The 15,430-nt window shown below is 39.4% G+C and overlaps 1 protein-coding gene across 4 annotated transcripts in view; it reads left to right on the top strand.

Moving 5' to 3' along the window:
* Positions 1–15,430, top strand: part of RELN (reelin) — a 372,556-nt gene that overhangs the window by 303,052 nt on the left and 54,074 nt on the right. For all 4 annotated transcript variants that reach the window (XM_075274073.1, XM_075274072.1, XM_075274071.1 and 1 more), the window contains exons 35-44: positions 1,902–2,042; positions 3,920–4,097; positions 5,506–5,590; positions 8,572–8,754; positions 8,967–9,138; positions 10,769–10,871; positions 11,111–11,340; positions 11,848–12,068; positions 13,118–13,265; positions 14,955–15,213. In XM_075274073.1, the coding sequence (XP_075130174.1) occupies positions 1,902–2,042; positions 3,920–4,097; positions 5,506–5,590; positions 8,572–8,754; positions 8,967–9,138; positions 10,769–10,871; positions 11,111–11,340; positions 11,848–12,068; positions 13,118–13,265; positions 14,955–15,213 (1,720 nt within the window). The remainder of the gene's footprint in view (positions 1–1,901; positions 2,043–3,919; positions 4,098–5,505; positions 5,591–8,571; positions 8,755–8,966; positions 9,139–10,768; positions 10,872–11,110; positions 11,341–11,847; positions 12,069–13,117; positions 13,266–14,954; positions 15,214–15,430) is intronic.

The following is a 15,430-nucleotide window of genomic DNA, read 5'->3' as shown; positions in this document are numbered from 1 at the left end:
CAGCAGAGCCAGCGCTGATTGGCCGAATTCCGTACTCTGGCCAATCAGCGCTGGCCAATGCATTCTATTAGCCCGATGAAGTAGAGCTGAATGTGTGTACTAAGCACACACATTCAGCACTGCTTCATCACGCCAATACAATGCATTAGCCAGTGCTGATTGGCCAGAGTACGGAATTCGGCCAATCAGCGCTGGCTCTGCTGGAGGAGGCGGAGTCTAAGATCGCTCCACACCAGTCTCCATTCAGGTCCGACCTTAGACTCCGCCTCCTCCGGCAGAGCCAGCGCTGATTGGCCGAAGGCTGGCCAATGCATTCCTATGCGAATGCAGACTTAGCAGTGCTGAGTCAGTTTTGCTCAACTACACATCTGATGCACACTCGGCACTGCTACATCAGATGTAGCAATCTGATGTAGCAGAGCCGAGGGTGCACTAGAACCCCTGTGCAAACTCAGTTCACGCTAATAGAATGCATTGGCCAGCGCTGATTGGCCAATGCATTCTATTAGCCCGATGAAGTAGAGCTGAATGTGTGTGCTAAGCACACACATTCAGCACTGCTTCATCACGCCAATACAATGCATTAGCCAGTGCTGATTGGCCAGAGTACGGAATTCGGCCAATCAGCGCTGGCTCTGCTGGAGGAGGCGGAGTCTAAGGTCGGACCTGAATGGAGACTGGTGTGGAGCGATCTTAGACTCCGCCTCCTCCAGCAGAGCCAGCGCTGATTGGTCGAGTTCCGTACTCTGGCCAATCAGCGCTGGCCAATGCATTCTATTAGCCCGATGAAGTAGAGCTGAATGTGTGTGCTTAGCACACACATTCAGCTCTACTTCATCAGGCTAATAGAATACATTGGCCAATCAGCGCTGGCCAATGCATTCTATTAGCTTGATGAAGCAGAGTGTGCACAAGGGTTCAAGCGCACCCTCGGCTCTGATGTAGCAGAGCTGAGGGTGCACAAGGGTTCAAGTGCACCCTCGGCTCTCCTACATCAGAGCCGAGGGTGCGCTTGAACCCTTGTGCAGCCTCGGCTCTGCTACATCAGAGCCGAGGGTGCGCTTGAACCCTTGTGCACACTCTGCTTCATCAAGCTAATAGAATGCATTGGCCAGCACTGATTGGCCAGAGTACGGAATTCGGCCAATCAGCGCTGGCCAATGCATCCCTATGGGAAAAAGTTTATCTCACAAAAATCACAATTACACACCCGATAGAGCCCCAAAAAGTTATTTTTAATAACATTCCCCCCTAAATAAAGGTTATCCCTAGCTATCCCTGCCTGTACAGCTATCCCTGTCTCATAGTCACAAAGTTCACATTCTCATATGACCCGGATTTGAAATCCACTATTCGTCTAAAATGGAGGTCACCTGATTTCGGCAGCCAATGACTTTTTCCAATTTTTTTCAATGCCCCCAGTGTCGTAGTTCCTGTCCCACCTCCCCTGCGCTGTTATTGGTGCAAAAAAGGCGCCAGGGAAGGTGGGAGGGGAATCGAATTTTGGCGCACTTTACCACGTGGTGTTCGATTCGATTCGAACATGGCGAACACCCTGATATCCGATCGAACATGTGTTCGATAGAACACTGTTCGCTCATTTCTAATAGTAATATATATTTCAGGCAAGATTGTACACATGGCAGATCTGCAGGTGAATCAGTTTCATAAGCAAGAAAGCATTGTATTATTTTCTACAATAAGTTAGTGTATGTGATTTAGGATGACTGTAACTGTATTGCTGTAGCTCTTGTAATATTTTACCACTTTGGATGAGACTGAGTCAGCACCCTGCATATTAAATATGTTTTGCAAATAAATAAATGATTGCTCTACACTCATGCAGTATTGATTGCAGATTGTGATATAATTGTGCAAATGTGCTTTGATTTTTATGGCAGCTCTCCGAGGACTCGCTTCAGATGGATACAGAATAACTATGGGCCTGGTGCAGATGCCTGGGCCCTTGATAATGTTATTCTGTCTTCGGGATGTCCTTGGATGTGTTCAGGACACGGAATATGTGAATCAGGCCACTGTGTGTAAGTTCTGAATAAAAGTAATACATGAGGTACTTTGCATGTGTCCAACTGTTCATTTTAAAGTAGAATAGAATACACATTAGTTAAAATAACTATATCTGTATTAACTGATGTGTTTGACACAGAGATTGTTATTGTTAATCTTCTTGTTCATTTAGTTTTTAGAGTATCCTCATATTTATACTTTGTGTATGAGCAATGTTAGGTGTATGCGATACTGTTAGGACTGGACAGAATACAGTAACACAGCTGAAGTAAAATGATTATACAAAGCATATATCACATCCCCTATGCAGATGGCTCAAGCTGTAACCAAAGCTACAGAGAAAAAACACAACCTAAAGCATAACATACACTGACTTTGCTATATTCCATTGAAAACTCAGCTACTGTAAGGTTACTGCTTAGTGACTGTTTTTAATCTATTACTTGTCAGCACTCACTGTAAAGAAAGTGACCGTTTGTACCCTATTGGTATAGATGAACTAAAGAGCAATGGATATACAGTATTTTTAAAGAGCTTGTGCAGTAGTATAACCAAAGGTGCAAAAGCTCAATTTGGACCCCCTGAACAGCTTCTCCTCACATCGGTCAACTACATCCTATACATACATTTTAGCAGTATTTATATGTACCTTTATTTGCTTATATGAGCCCAGACCACCATGAATACTTGTTCACAATATGTTTGTGCACACAAGACACTTTCCATCATTCCCCCTACACACATGCCCCATTTTGTGCCAAAACCTCCCCACAGTATCCTATCTTGATTGTATGCTGTTAATTAACCACTATTTTGCCATTAAAAGGTTAATTTTCTCTGTTCTGTCAGTGGAAGGTAGTGTATCATAAATCTTCGCCCTCACACAAGAGAGCAGGGGTCATAAATTTACGATGGAGAGGCTGATAGTCATGAGGATGACTTGTGGGAAGCTTTGACCACTACAACCCCCTGTTACACCAGTGAGAATGTAGCTTCATTAAAGATGATATTATTTATAACATTGTCAGATTTTACTATGAATGTAAATATAGGTATGTATATACTTTATCTTTGCTTAAGGTGTTTGACAGAAATGGAAAGGGACATAACAAGAGATTTGCAGGGTCTTGTATGGAACATAGACAAAAAGTAAAAAAGTAAAAACCTCACGTTTGCTGCTTTATAAATGCTAGTTGCCACAACAATTGTCACAGTTGAAGTTTTTTCAGCTCCATTCTTTATAAATCTCCCTCACTGAGTGGGGAGGCAGGCTGTACATGAAAAACACTCAGCATTCACTTTAACACAGAACCACAGCCGATAAAATGACAATACCTGACATTACCTGACATCTACAGTTCACTTTTCAGCTTTGTTGTGTACAGTGGGACAAGGTCATTAGAAGGTTGAGAATTTAATAACAGATGACTGCTTTTCTATATTGCCAAAGCTCCAAGTAAGTTAGAATTGTAACACTGCAGAAATAAGGTTACGTATGTATCTTCCATCTCATGTTCGGCTGTACTCATGAGCAAAGAGCTCTCACTCTGCCCCTTCGACCCTCAGGGCAGTCATTGACAGGCTGCAGTGTATATACATTGGCCTAAGGGGGATGGATGAGCACTGCTTTCTACTGCCATGACATTTTCCACAATGTTTTGGTTACCTGTAATACAGACCTGTAGTTATACTATGCTGCACTTATACAAGCAGAAAATTAAGCTGACAGATTTACAGTAAGTAATCTGGAAACCAGTCTGAGTAACAATATAATTTTAAAAAAAAAAAACATTTTTACTTGCAGAATTGCAAAAATGACGCCTGATATTTATTTTGTAACTGCCTCTAGCAACATGTTTTTAATACCATTTACAAATATTAACATTTTTAGGTGTGACCGGGGTTTTGGTGGTCCATATTGTGTCCCAATTGTTCCTTTACCTTCAATTCTTAAAGATGATTTTAACAGTAATCTGCATCCAGAACAGTGGCCTGAAGTGTATGGAGCAGAAAGGGGAAATCTGAATGGAGAGACAATTAAATCTGGGACAGCGCTTGTCTTTAAAGGGGTTAGTACTTTTCTGGGTGTATTTTGTCTATATCAGTCTTTTGTAATTTTCATTACAGCAGTGATCCTGCTATTCAGTTGCATTATTACTCACTGTGATACACAGAGTTCCATTTCAAATTGCTGTGTTTAGCCTGGGAAATACATCCACACACAAATAATGTTTTCCAAATGGAACATGGTGGGAATTAGGTCCTATTCACAGATAAATCCCAACCTAGCTCATTTTTGAGTGATGTGCTCTCCGTGGATTATCCACTTTTCACAATTGTGAAAAGCAGATTTAGGCTAAGACTCCATGGGACGATACGCAGCGCGAAAAACTGCAGTGGGAACACATCGCAGTTCTTACCGCAGCGCTTTGAAAAAGAAAGTTTGGGGAGTTTTCCTCCACAGAATTTCTGTTACAATTATGTTTACGGGAAAGCTGCAGGTGTTTCTGTAGATATATTTGACATGCTGTGATTTCCAAAACCGCACCGGTTTTGTAAATTGCAGCGTGTTCGCGCTGCGGATTTTAATGCAAAGTGGGCATGGGATTTGCATGAATCCCATCCACATTGGCGTTACTGTATAATGCCGTGATTTTTCCCACGGCGGAAACGCCATGGGCAAATCTCGGCGTTTCCGGCCCCACATAGAATCCTGCAGCAAAAAAGTGATTCAGGGAAAAACTACAGCAGCACACATTGCGGTTCTTCCCACAGCGCTTTGGACAAAAAGGTTGCAGAGGTTTTTTACTGTGGACTTTCTGCTTCAATTACACCTATGGGGAAACTGGCGCTTCCATAGATATAATTGACATGCTGCGATTTTCAAACCACGACGGATTGAGCAGAAGGTAGAAGTACAGTATAAGAGCTGCTTATATATTTCTCAATGCTTTTGTAGCCATTCTTTGGCTTAAAAAAATGCTGCAAATTCTGCAACAAATAAGCTGCGTTTCCACAATATGGATCTTCAACTTCACTTTTTTTGTCTCTTGGCCTGTTAAAAAATATATATATAGAGAGAGAGAGAGAGAGAGAGAGAGAGAGAGAGAGAGAGAGAGAGCACACAGATTGGTGTACTGTATCCGTGATGAATGAGCATCAGTGATTGATTTTTTTGCAGACCTATGGTCTGCAGATGTCTGAATGGGTACATATGGCATTTGCAAAAAATGTAGAAGCCACACGTATGTGAAATGCAGACATGAAGTGCAGTCCAAGTGTCCAAATAGCCAAATAATTTATTGGCCAAGTTAGAACATAATGTGAAGGATATTTTTGTAAACTCAGAAATAAATGTATCATTATATTTTTAGCAGTAATGCGCTTCATTATTTAATGTGATATCTAGTTACAATAAAATATACTAGAGTATATTAGTTTTGTTTTTACATTGTTACCTATATTTTCCATCTTCAGGAAGGATCCAGAATGCTTGTCTCAAGAGATCTGGACTGTACCCATACATTATACATTCAGTTCTCATTAAAATATATTACTAAAGGTAAGGTTTCATATTCTGGGAGAGAGAGATTTGAACCTGTCACCATTTTTTACATATACTGAAAAGCTTTCAAAGCAAATTTGTAATTTATAGTATTTTAGTATGGTCAACATCTCCATCCTCTCTAAACATTCTCACAAAGCATTTAAAACAAGATTTCCTTGGGTGCTCTGACTGAAAGTACACTAGAAAAAAACCTTGGCAGATCATAGGCTGGTTCCGCAGCGCCTGTTTCAATTGAATTCTGGTATCCTCATTATATTTGTGGTAAGCAAAGAAATACCTGTATGTGTATTAATGAAAGATAAAAGGTATGGTCACACAGGATATAAATTACAGCAAAAAAAAAAATCCTTGGCAGATCTGAAATGGAATTTGCATTAAAATCTTTTTGGAAATTTGTTCTTGATTTTATTGCAGTTTGCCGTTGATTTTGCCCTATGCAATACAAAGGGTTAAGTATGTGGTGAAAATCCACAATATAAATTGGCATGCTGTGGATTTTAAATTCATTCCACAGGTAAGAATTCACATGTGTGCTGATTTTCTTCCAGCAAAATCCCAATGGTAAATCTGCCATATAAACATACCCAACATACAAGATAATAGAGAAGAATGACAAAGGTTATGTTTATTAAAGGGATTGTGCAGAATTTGAAAAAATAGGGAAACAATAAGGGAATCATGCCTGGGCTTCAGACTCCTGTATTCATAGGTTGTGTCAATTGGCAAATGATCAAGACAGCAATATGTCACCACTAACATGGTTAGAGAAAATCTTTAAATCTCTGCAAAATTTGTAATTATTTGTATAAGCTTTTTAGCTGTCTGCAAATTTAAATGTGGTTATATTAAAAGAACTAGCCTGTACGTTAAATACTGATGACTAACCCTTTTATATCCAGTAAAAATCACCAATCATCTTAATGCAGCCCTCTGAACAACAACAAACATATACTGGCAAAAACCAAGTTGGCTAGCACACAAACTGGTTGTTAGGGCTAGTTCACACGTGGGCAAAGGGGAGGTTTTTGACAGCGGAATTCGCTTCAAAAACCTCTCCTTTAACATGGTGGTCTATGTAGACCACTAGCTTTTTTTTCCTCCTAGCGTTTTCCGCCTGAAGAAGCGACATGACCTTTCTTCAGGCGGAAAACGCCTGAAGAATTGCATAGAAGTGAATGGGAGGCGAAAACCGCGCGGTAAATAAACGCGCGGTTTTTTGCACACAAAACCGCGCGGTTTTTTGCAAAAAACCGCGCGGTTTTCGCCTGCAGTTTCTATAGCACATATAGGAAAAAAAAACCCTAGCGAAAACCGCTAGTGAAAACCGCGTCAAAAACCTCGTCAAAAACCACGTGGAATGCAAAAAACAGCGTCAAAAAAACTCCTCGAGGTTTTTTACCTCGCACAAATAAGTTAGGCGGTTTTCACGTGTGAACTGACCCTTAGAGGAAAATTTATTACCCAGACTTCCCGGTCTGCATTTAATCACCTATTTTCATCAAGCTAACAAATCAGATAAACTTCTGGTCTGCAAAATTTAAGAAAAACAAATATTAAATACTATATATAAAATGCAGATCAGACTGAGCCATATAACATAAGATAATCCTTTGATAGTCCCACCTTGGGGAAATTTCAGTGTGTTACAGCAGCATAGATAATACACCTAATTCCTCATTTGGTTAAGATATCTTCTTCAATTTATGAATATTATCAGAAACCTTACAAGGCTCCCTCTGTATATGCCCCTACCCACACTTTTCTAGAAGGCCTTATATTATCATAATTTCCTGATGATTCCTCCACACACCTCAGTTTGCCTGTCATGGCAGAGGAGGTGCAGTGCGCAGTCAGATGCCTCAAGCATATCAAGACTCTAGGCCCAGATGGCCCAACATCCAAATATTATAAAAAAGGTTATTTTCCTCCTCCTTCATTTCGTGGATTTATATAACCATATTTTATAACCCCACATTCACTTCGCATTGGTAAACATAGAGTCAGAAACTTATACTTCTGTCCTCTCCAGAAGGCTTAATAGACTTCTCCCCACCTTGATGCATAGGGTTTATTCTTGGATGACACCATGTATATTGCTAACAATTCTAATATCTCGACCTTGTCGTTGGACATTGAGAAGGCCTGTGATGTTCTATGCATGGAGGAAATGGGGAAAGAACAGGATTTATACTCAGCCAAATCGCAGCATCAAATCAGTCTCCAACAAATAGTTTTCTCCACCCAATTCAGAAGCTCAGCTCGGAATACACTCCCTCGGCCCGGAGCTTGATGAAGAAATCCAGAATGAAAGTTGATTCCAGCCAAGTTTCGTGGAAAAATTTAAAAATTTCTTCTTTATTGATTAAAATACCATAATAAAGATGACAGCACACATCTCAAAGGAGCATTTCTCAAATATATCCTCTTTCATCAGTTATTTGATAACTATTTAAATAGAATTTATCATTACAATGTTTTGTTTTTTTTAAAGCATGGATATTTCTATAAAAAAATTTTGTAGAATTACTTATTTGAAACATCAGTAAGAAGCACTTTAATGTTAGGCCACAATGACATTCAGCCTGGAGCATGCCCTCAGATCTTCAAGTAACAGTAGTGTGATCCCTGAAGACCCTGATGTCAGTTTTGGTCACAATCACAATGTATGTGATAAAACCTTTGCTGAACACCAGTTTATAGTGAGAGCCCTGACTATAAGTGAACTTGGCATCATGGTCTTTAGGGATCTTATTCCATATGTTTGCAGATCTTTCTACAGAAAATGGATTCCAATTTATGACAATAAACTTAATATATGAGTTCTCTAAATAGGTTTCCCTTGGGATCATTATTTTATATATTGTTTTATTTTTGTTATATCTAAATTGACTGCTATTTCATTGGAGGATACTTCTGGATTACCTATGTATGGTAACAAATGGAATATAATAAGACAGATGTTTGTCTTCTTTCAGGCGCTCCAGAGAGGTCCCACTCAATTCTTCTTCAGTTCTCGGTCACAGGCGGCATTACATGGCATCTCATGGATGAATTTTACTTCACACAAACCACTGATGTTCTGTTCGTGAATGTTCCTCTACCACCAGCAGCACAAACCAATGCAACCAAATTTAGACTGTGGCAGCCATACCACAATGGTATTATTACGCCTTTATTTTTTATGTTGTATCACACTTTAGATATGAGAAGTACTATGGAAATTTCTTAAATAAAAAGTGGAGGTATAAGTTGATCTGTTATTTCACCTGTTTTAGCAGGTTATTATTTAGAAAGAATAACATACTCCACATAAAGATTTGTTTGTCTTTTTTCCATGTCATGCATTCTCTTACACATTTTCATATCACAGGAAAGAAGGATGAAATCTGGATTATTGAAGACTTTATTATTGATGGGAATAACATAAACAACCCTTCTATCCTCATGGATACATTTGATTTGGGTCCAAAAGAAGATAATTGGTTTTTCTACCCTGGTGGAAATATTGGTCTCTATTGTCCATATTCTTCAAAGGGAGCCCCGTAAGTCTGAATTCCTAACATTTTGTACTTAAAAGGATTCTCCAGTGTCATGAAATAAATGTTATTGTTTGTATAATGCAAATGTATACAATTTTGCAATACACTTTTGATATCAATATGTTATGGTTTTCTAGATCTCTGCTTGCTGTCAATCATTGTTATCTTCCAGTGGACAGAAATCCGTCCATAGTCATGTGATATACAGTCCATGGTCATGTGATGGGACACACAGGTGCACAGCTCGTTATACTCACAGTATAGTAATTAGACATCTGCCTGGTAACGAGCTGTGCACCTATGTGTTCATCACATGATCATGGACTGATTTCTGTCCACTGGAAGATAACAAAGAATGACCGCAAGCAGAGAACAAGAACAAGAAAACCAGAATGAATTACTCAGAAAGTATATTGCACAATTATACTTAATTATACATAATTCACTTTTTATTATGCAAACAATAACATTTATTTGCTGAAACTGGATAAACCCTTTAACCTATGTTTGAATACTAGGAAACAGTGGAGAAGATTTATTAAGCAAAATGAACAAGAATTTTAGCATAATTTACACCAAATGACTGCCTCTCATGCCTTGTGCCACATTTAGCATGTGTTTTAGATACACTTAAGGACTCGTTCACATCTGTGTTGGTAATCCGTTCAGGGAAGTATGCATGGGGACCCCCCGAACAGAATACCAAATGCATTTGCAAGAGATGTGCAGTAAAAGCACATGGACCCCATAGACTATAATGGGGTCTGTGTGCTCTCCGCGCACTGCCTGCACGGAATATGTGGACAGAAAAGTAGATCATGATCTACTATCATGTCTGCATGATTAATGTGGGCAGAGCGCGGCAAGCACACAGACCCCATTATAGTCTGTGGGTCCATGTGCTTTCACTGCACACAGCTTGCAAATGCGTTTTGTATTCCGTTCGGGTGGTCCCCATGTGGACTTCCCAAACGGATTACCAATGCAGATGTGAATGAGACCTAAGATTTGAAGTGTGGCTTCACAGAAAAGAGGTGTGACTTATAGTACGTGGGGAGGCTTAAATTGTAACAACATAATTTTGGCATGTTTTTTGTTTAAATCTAATCCAACTAGTAAGAGGTGGAAAGGTAGACTAGTCAGTCTAAACACGTGCCAAATGTATTAAAACAGCATTAGGCTAAGGTGGAAATTCCCCTTTTTTGTTGCAGATTTTGCTGCTTTTTTGAGCCAAAGTCAGGAGTGGACTGAGCAGAAGTATAAGAACTTCCTATATATTTCCCATTTCTTTTGTAGCTACTCTTGGCTTTGGCTCAAAAAACGTAGCAAAATCTGCAAAAAAAAAAAAAAAAAACAGCTTTTCAGCCACGTGGAATGTGGTGCTAATTAAAGAATGTCTAAATTCATGTCAGTATTAGTAAGGCCATAAAGCTGAAGCCCCAGCTAAAATATTTCTATGCAATGTGTGGCTCTATAACAAGGCTTTTCAATGCAGAACATTTCTGATCATTTTAGATATTTTCTGTAAGTTACAGATTGTTCAGTTGCCAAATAACACTGGTTATTGATTCACTTTTACCCTCAGTGACTAGAAGCAGTGTAGTGCTAAATGATTTTTTTGATCATTGGACAGGGAGGAAGATTCAGCTATGGTGTTTGTCTCCAATGAAGTTGGGGAGCATTCCATCACTACGAGAGACCTGGATGTTGATGAGAATACCATTATTCAGTTTGAGGTAGGACTATCAGTTTTCATAATTTTTAAACCCATCTCCAAGCACCTAAATGATGTAAATGAATTGCCAACTTGATATGAGTGACACAGTTCACTATTTTATGTATAAGCAATATGTAGTCATTCTGAAAATTCAATAACCTCTGTCTTGTTACTGTCCTATACATTATAATATGTCTCTGTCGCATAATCATTTATTTTCTGTAAGATACTGTAATATTTTTTTTTTATTTAATGTAGATTGATGTAGGCTGCACGACAGACAGTAGTTCTGATGACCCGGTGAGACTGGAATTTTCACGAGATTTTGGTGCCACATGGCACTTGCTTCTTCCTCTGTGTTATAGCAGTACCAGCCACATTAGTTCACTATGCACAAATGAGCACCACCCAAGTAGTACCTACTACGCTGGAACAATGCAGGGCTGGAGAAGGGAAGTTATCAATTTTGGAAAACTACATCTTTGTGGGTAAGTATGAAAAAAACAGATATTTATGGTCTTATCCATAGATTTCAAAAAGGTGGCTTGAAAATTATGCTGAACATTTAGCAATTATGCCACAATTCAGCCCAAACTAAATGCACCACGTTGCACACAAAAATGTGCCATGTTACGACACTGTCTAGTAATAACCATAATAGTAAATCTGGGCCTTAGCATTCTTGCCATGAGGTCGATAGCTGTGCTACCACAACTGTATGCAGTTTTACAAGAAATTGCCACAATTTCATAGTACATAGTTCATGTTGTTCCATAGTTTTCACCTGTACCTCCTCCATGGCTGAAAATAGCATAGGAAAACTGCAGTATTTTCCAGTGCAAACTTCATTTCAATCGCAAAGACAATCAGCTACTTGTAGTGGCACTTGTAAGCACAGCTTTAGACCATACTAAGTATTTTTTGTAAATTTATGTTTTTACTAAACAATAAAGTACAGTAAAGTGTTAACGGTGTTACTTTTTCTACTAATAAAGCTCCATTAGATTTCGATGGTATCAAGGATTTTACCCAACTTCTATGAAACCTGTGACATGGGCAATTGATAACATTTACATTGGTCCTCAGTGTGAGGAAATGTGCAATGGTCATGGAAGTTGTGTCAATGGAACCAAATGTATCTGTGATCCAGGCTACTCTGGCCCTACCTGCAAAGTCAGTACCAAGAATCCAGACTTCCTCAAGGATGATTTTGAAGGTGCGAATGCTATAAATGTTGTTCAAATATCTCTATCTTGTATTTGTGACTAAATTATTCAGTATGAATTTTTTTCATATCAATTAGGAAAAATCTATTTAAAACATACCTATCATTACAAAATGATATAGAATCACTCCTTAGGCAGCCGTGGATGTCGTGCAGCCAGAATTGTTCTAAGGCTCCACATAGTTTATTTTCTTTCAATTCTCATTCACTCAATTTCATGGAAAGAATAAAAATTTTAGTCACATTTAAAGGGAAGAATACAGCAGCATGCATTGATACTCCTCCCAACAGAGCGATGGAACCTGATGAACCTCATTTAACGTCAGTATGGTACATCGGGCATTGTTAGTATCTCTAGTACAATTCTGTCACAGAAACAAAAGACATGACTCAGAAATAAGCAGAGCCAACCTGTTATACTTTGAGAATCCTCCTCTACTCTTTTGGTTTCTATAAATACATATTGTCTAGTGTGCCTGCTGATCTAGGCAGCTGTCTACTTCATGCTGTTTCGCCAAAACACTGAGTGACAAGTTGCACCTGCATCCTCCTCCTCCTCCCGTATCTCCTGTCTTCTATAATCTATTTTATACAGCAAAGACTGTATGGTTAGGCAGCCTGCACTTTACTCCTAAAGCACTGTCAAGCCATTCCCATATAATGCACTTATGCAAACTACAGTATGTTAATGAAGTGATGTAATGAGATTCATTGTTCATTATGTAGGTGAAGCACATTTATTTGGGGCAGCCACTTACAGTGTTACATATACTGCACAATAGTGACCAGAGTGTGACTAACCGCACACAGCCAAAACACAGTTTAACACGTAACACCCTGTGACCATCAGTCGCCGAGGGTGGGCAGGCTACGTGTGCCTCTACACTTAAAGGATCTCCTCAGTATAAATTATACCTGAATTTATCTCAAAATACCATTTCGGTTAACACTTGTGTCTGGCATGTTAGTAGGTCAGCAGGGAGCTATTCACATAAGTATCCTATAAATGCTACACTCAATCATGTTTTCTGTCCTTTTAGGTCAATTAGAATCTGATAGATTCCTGCTAGTGAGTGGAGGAAAGCCTTCCAGGAAATGTGGAATACTCTCTAGTGGAAACAATTTATATTTTAGCGATGAAGGTTTGAGAATGTTGATGACAAGAGATCTGGATTTATCTTTAGCACGGTAATATTTATGCTTTTGACAATATTTTTTGGAAAGGCTTTATAAAAATAGATGTTCCTGTATGTCAGTCCATTTTTGTCAGGTCTAAGGGTTGATTAAGTGTTCTTCAAATTTTTTGATACAAGGAGCAATAAAGCTGATGCTGGGTTCACACCAGCGCTTGTACTACGTTCGGGGATTCCATTTTTCATGTGGAGAGAAAAGCGCTGCAAGCAGTGCTTTTCTCTCTGCGTTTTTTGCCCTTTTTTGATGGAAATCAAGCTGAAACCACATTATAGTCTATGGAGTCGTCGGATTTCCTAAGGTAATTGCTTTTTTATGTGGTTTAGGTTTCCGTTCGGGGGTTCCCCAGGTGAACCCCCCACACGGAAACCCAATCGCAGATGTGAACCTAACCTTACCAGTGCATTACCTGCCCTGAAGCAGCTTGTTTGCCCCATTATCCACATTCTTAGTTTGCAGAGTGCAGCAGGGTGCCGTATGTTGTTATCTTCAGTCCAGCTGCTGCACTAGCTCACTTCGATTCTACCAACTGCTCTATTCCTGCTGCATAGAGTAGAGTGAAGTTTATTGTGCATTTAAGAGTCGGAGCATCAGCAGGGGAGACAGAGGAATGAGGCTTCTGGCTTCCCCGCTGCACTCTGCAATGTAATCATTGGGGCTTATGGTGATCTAAGTACATATTAGTAAGGAAACTTATCCGATGCAAGGGAATGCACTGGTAATCTTTTTTCTCTGCATAATCCCTTTAAGGCAAAGGACCCATGTAGTGTCCCACAGAAAAAAAAGGGCTGCTGGAAAAACCATGGCAGCAATGCATCGCAGTTCATCCTGCAGTGCTTTACACAGAAAGTCCAAAGAGGACTTCCTGCTTCCATTATACCTATAAGAAAACTGCCAGCATTTTTGAAGGTATAATTGACATGTTCCGATTTCCAAAACCGCAACATATTTTTCTGCAAAAACTGTAAAACTGTGACTGTAAAATGCCACGTTTTTTTTTGGCAGCATGTTTTTCCAAGGTGTTCACGCCATGTAGAGCCAACCTAAAAATGTGTTTACTCTCTCAGTAATACTAATACGGTACAAAGATATATTTTTTCTTTAACTCTCTCAGTCACTGATCCTCAGAATGATAGTTGCTTTCCTTCATTAATGCAGCAAAGTAAAGTGGTTATCACATCCTAATGCTGATAGATGTATCAGCAACTAGGAATAAAGGTGTAAATACATGGGCCAAATGCTAATTTTTTGAATGATTGCGTATTTTTTCCCCCTATCAGTATATCTTAGGAGTGTGGGAGGAAACCCACGCAAACACAGGGAGAACATACAAACTCTTTGCAGATATTGTCCTTGGCAGGATTTGAACCCAGGACTCCAGCGCTTCAGTGCTAAACACTGAGCCACTTTGCTGCCCTATGACTGCGTATTTTATACAGCAAAAAAAAATAATAATAATCATTGTATGGCAGCAGCAGATCACATTGTGTAAATAGAGTTGTGTGACCAACAGAGGCAACGATTACTTTAATGATCCTTCCCATGTAGTTTGCCTTGGGCCGACTTAAAGGGCAATGTAAAAGTGCCAATTCAAAATAGAAAAGAAACTGCACAAATTGGTTCTTAAAATTTAAGGAGTAAATTATACATGTCTATTTATACACAAGACATAATTGTCTCTTCCAGGTTTGTTCAGTTTTTCATGCGATTAGGATGTGGAAAGGCAGTTCCTGATCCCAGGAGTCAACCAGTGTTGCTGCAATACTCACTGGATGGCGGTCTATCTTGGAGCCTTCTTCAAGAGTTCCTGTTTAGTAACTCCAGTAATGTTGGGCGGTATATAGCTTTGGAAATCCCTCTTAAAGCTCGTTCCAGTTCTACCCGTCTTCGATGGTGGCAGCCATCCGACAATGGACACTTCTACAGTCCCTGGGTTATTGATCAAGTAAGTAAAATTTACAGAAGTACTTATATGGTTAGGGTTCCATAGGAATACATGTTAACTCATTGTTACAAAATTAGTTGTTAACTGTACATGGAGTTTTTGCCATTAGAAGTAATAATGTATAATTATGTCATTTGGTTGAAGCAGGCTCAGGATTACATAAAGTGGATTCTCTGCTGTATTGGCATAGATCAGAGCTAACTTTGACCCCAGTCAT

This window comes from Leptodactylus fuscus, chromosome 5 (genome assembly GCF_031893055.1).
Source record: "Leptodactylus fuscus isolate aLepFus1 chromosome 5, aLepFus1.hap2, whole genome shotgun sequence".
Classification (NCBI taxonomy): domain Eukaryota; kingdom Metazoa; phylum Chordata; class Amphibia; order Anura; family Leptodactylidae; genus Leptodactylus; species Leptodactylus fuscus.
Note: the sequence above shows the minus strand (reverse complement) of the source record. Positions and strands in the feature narration are given on the sequence as shown.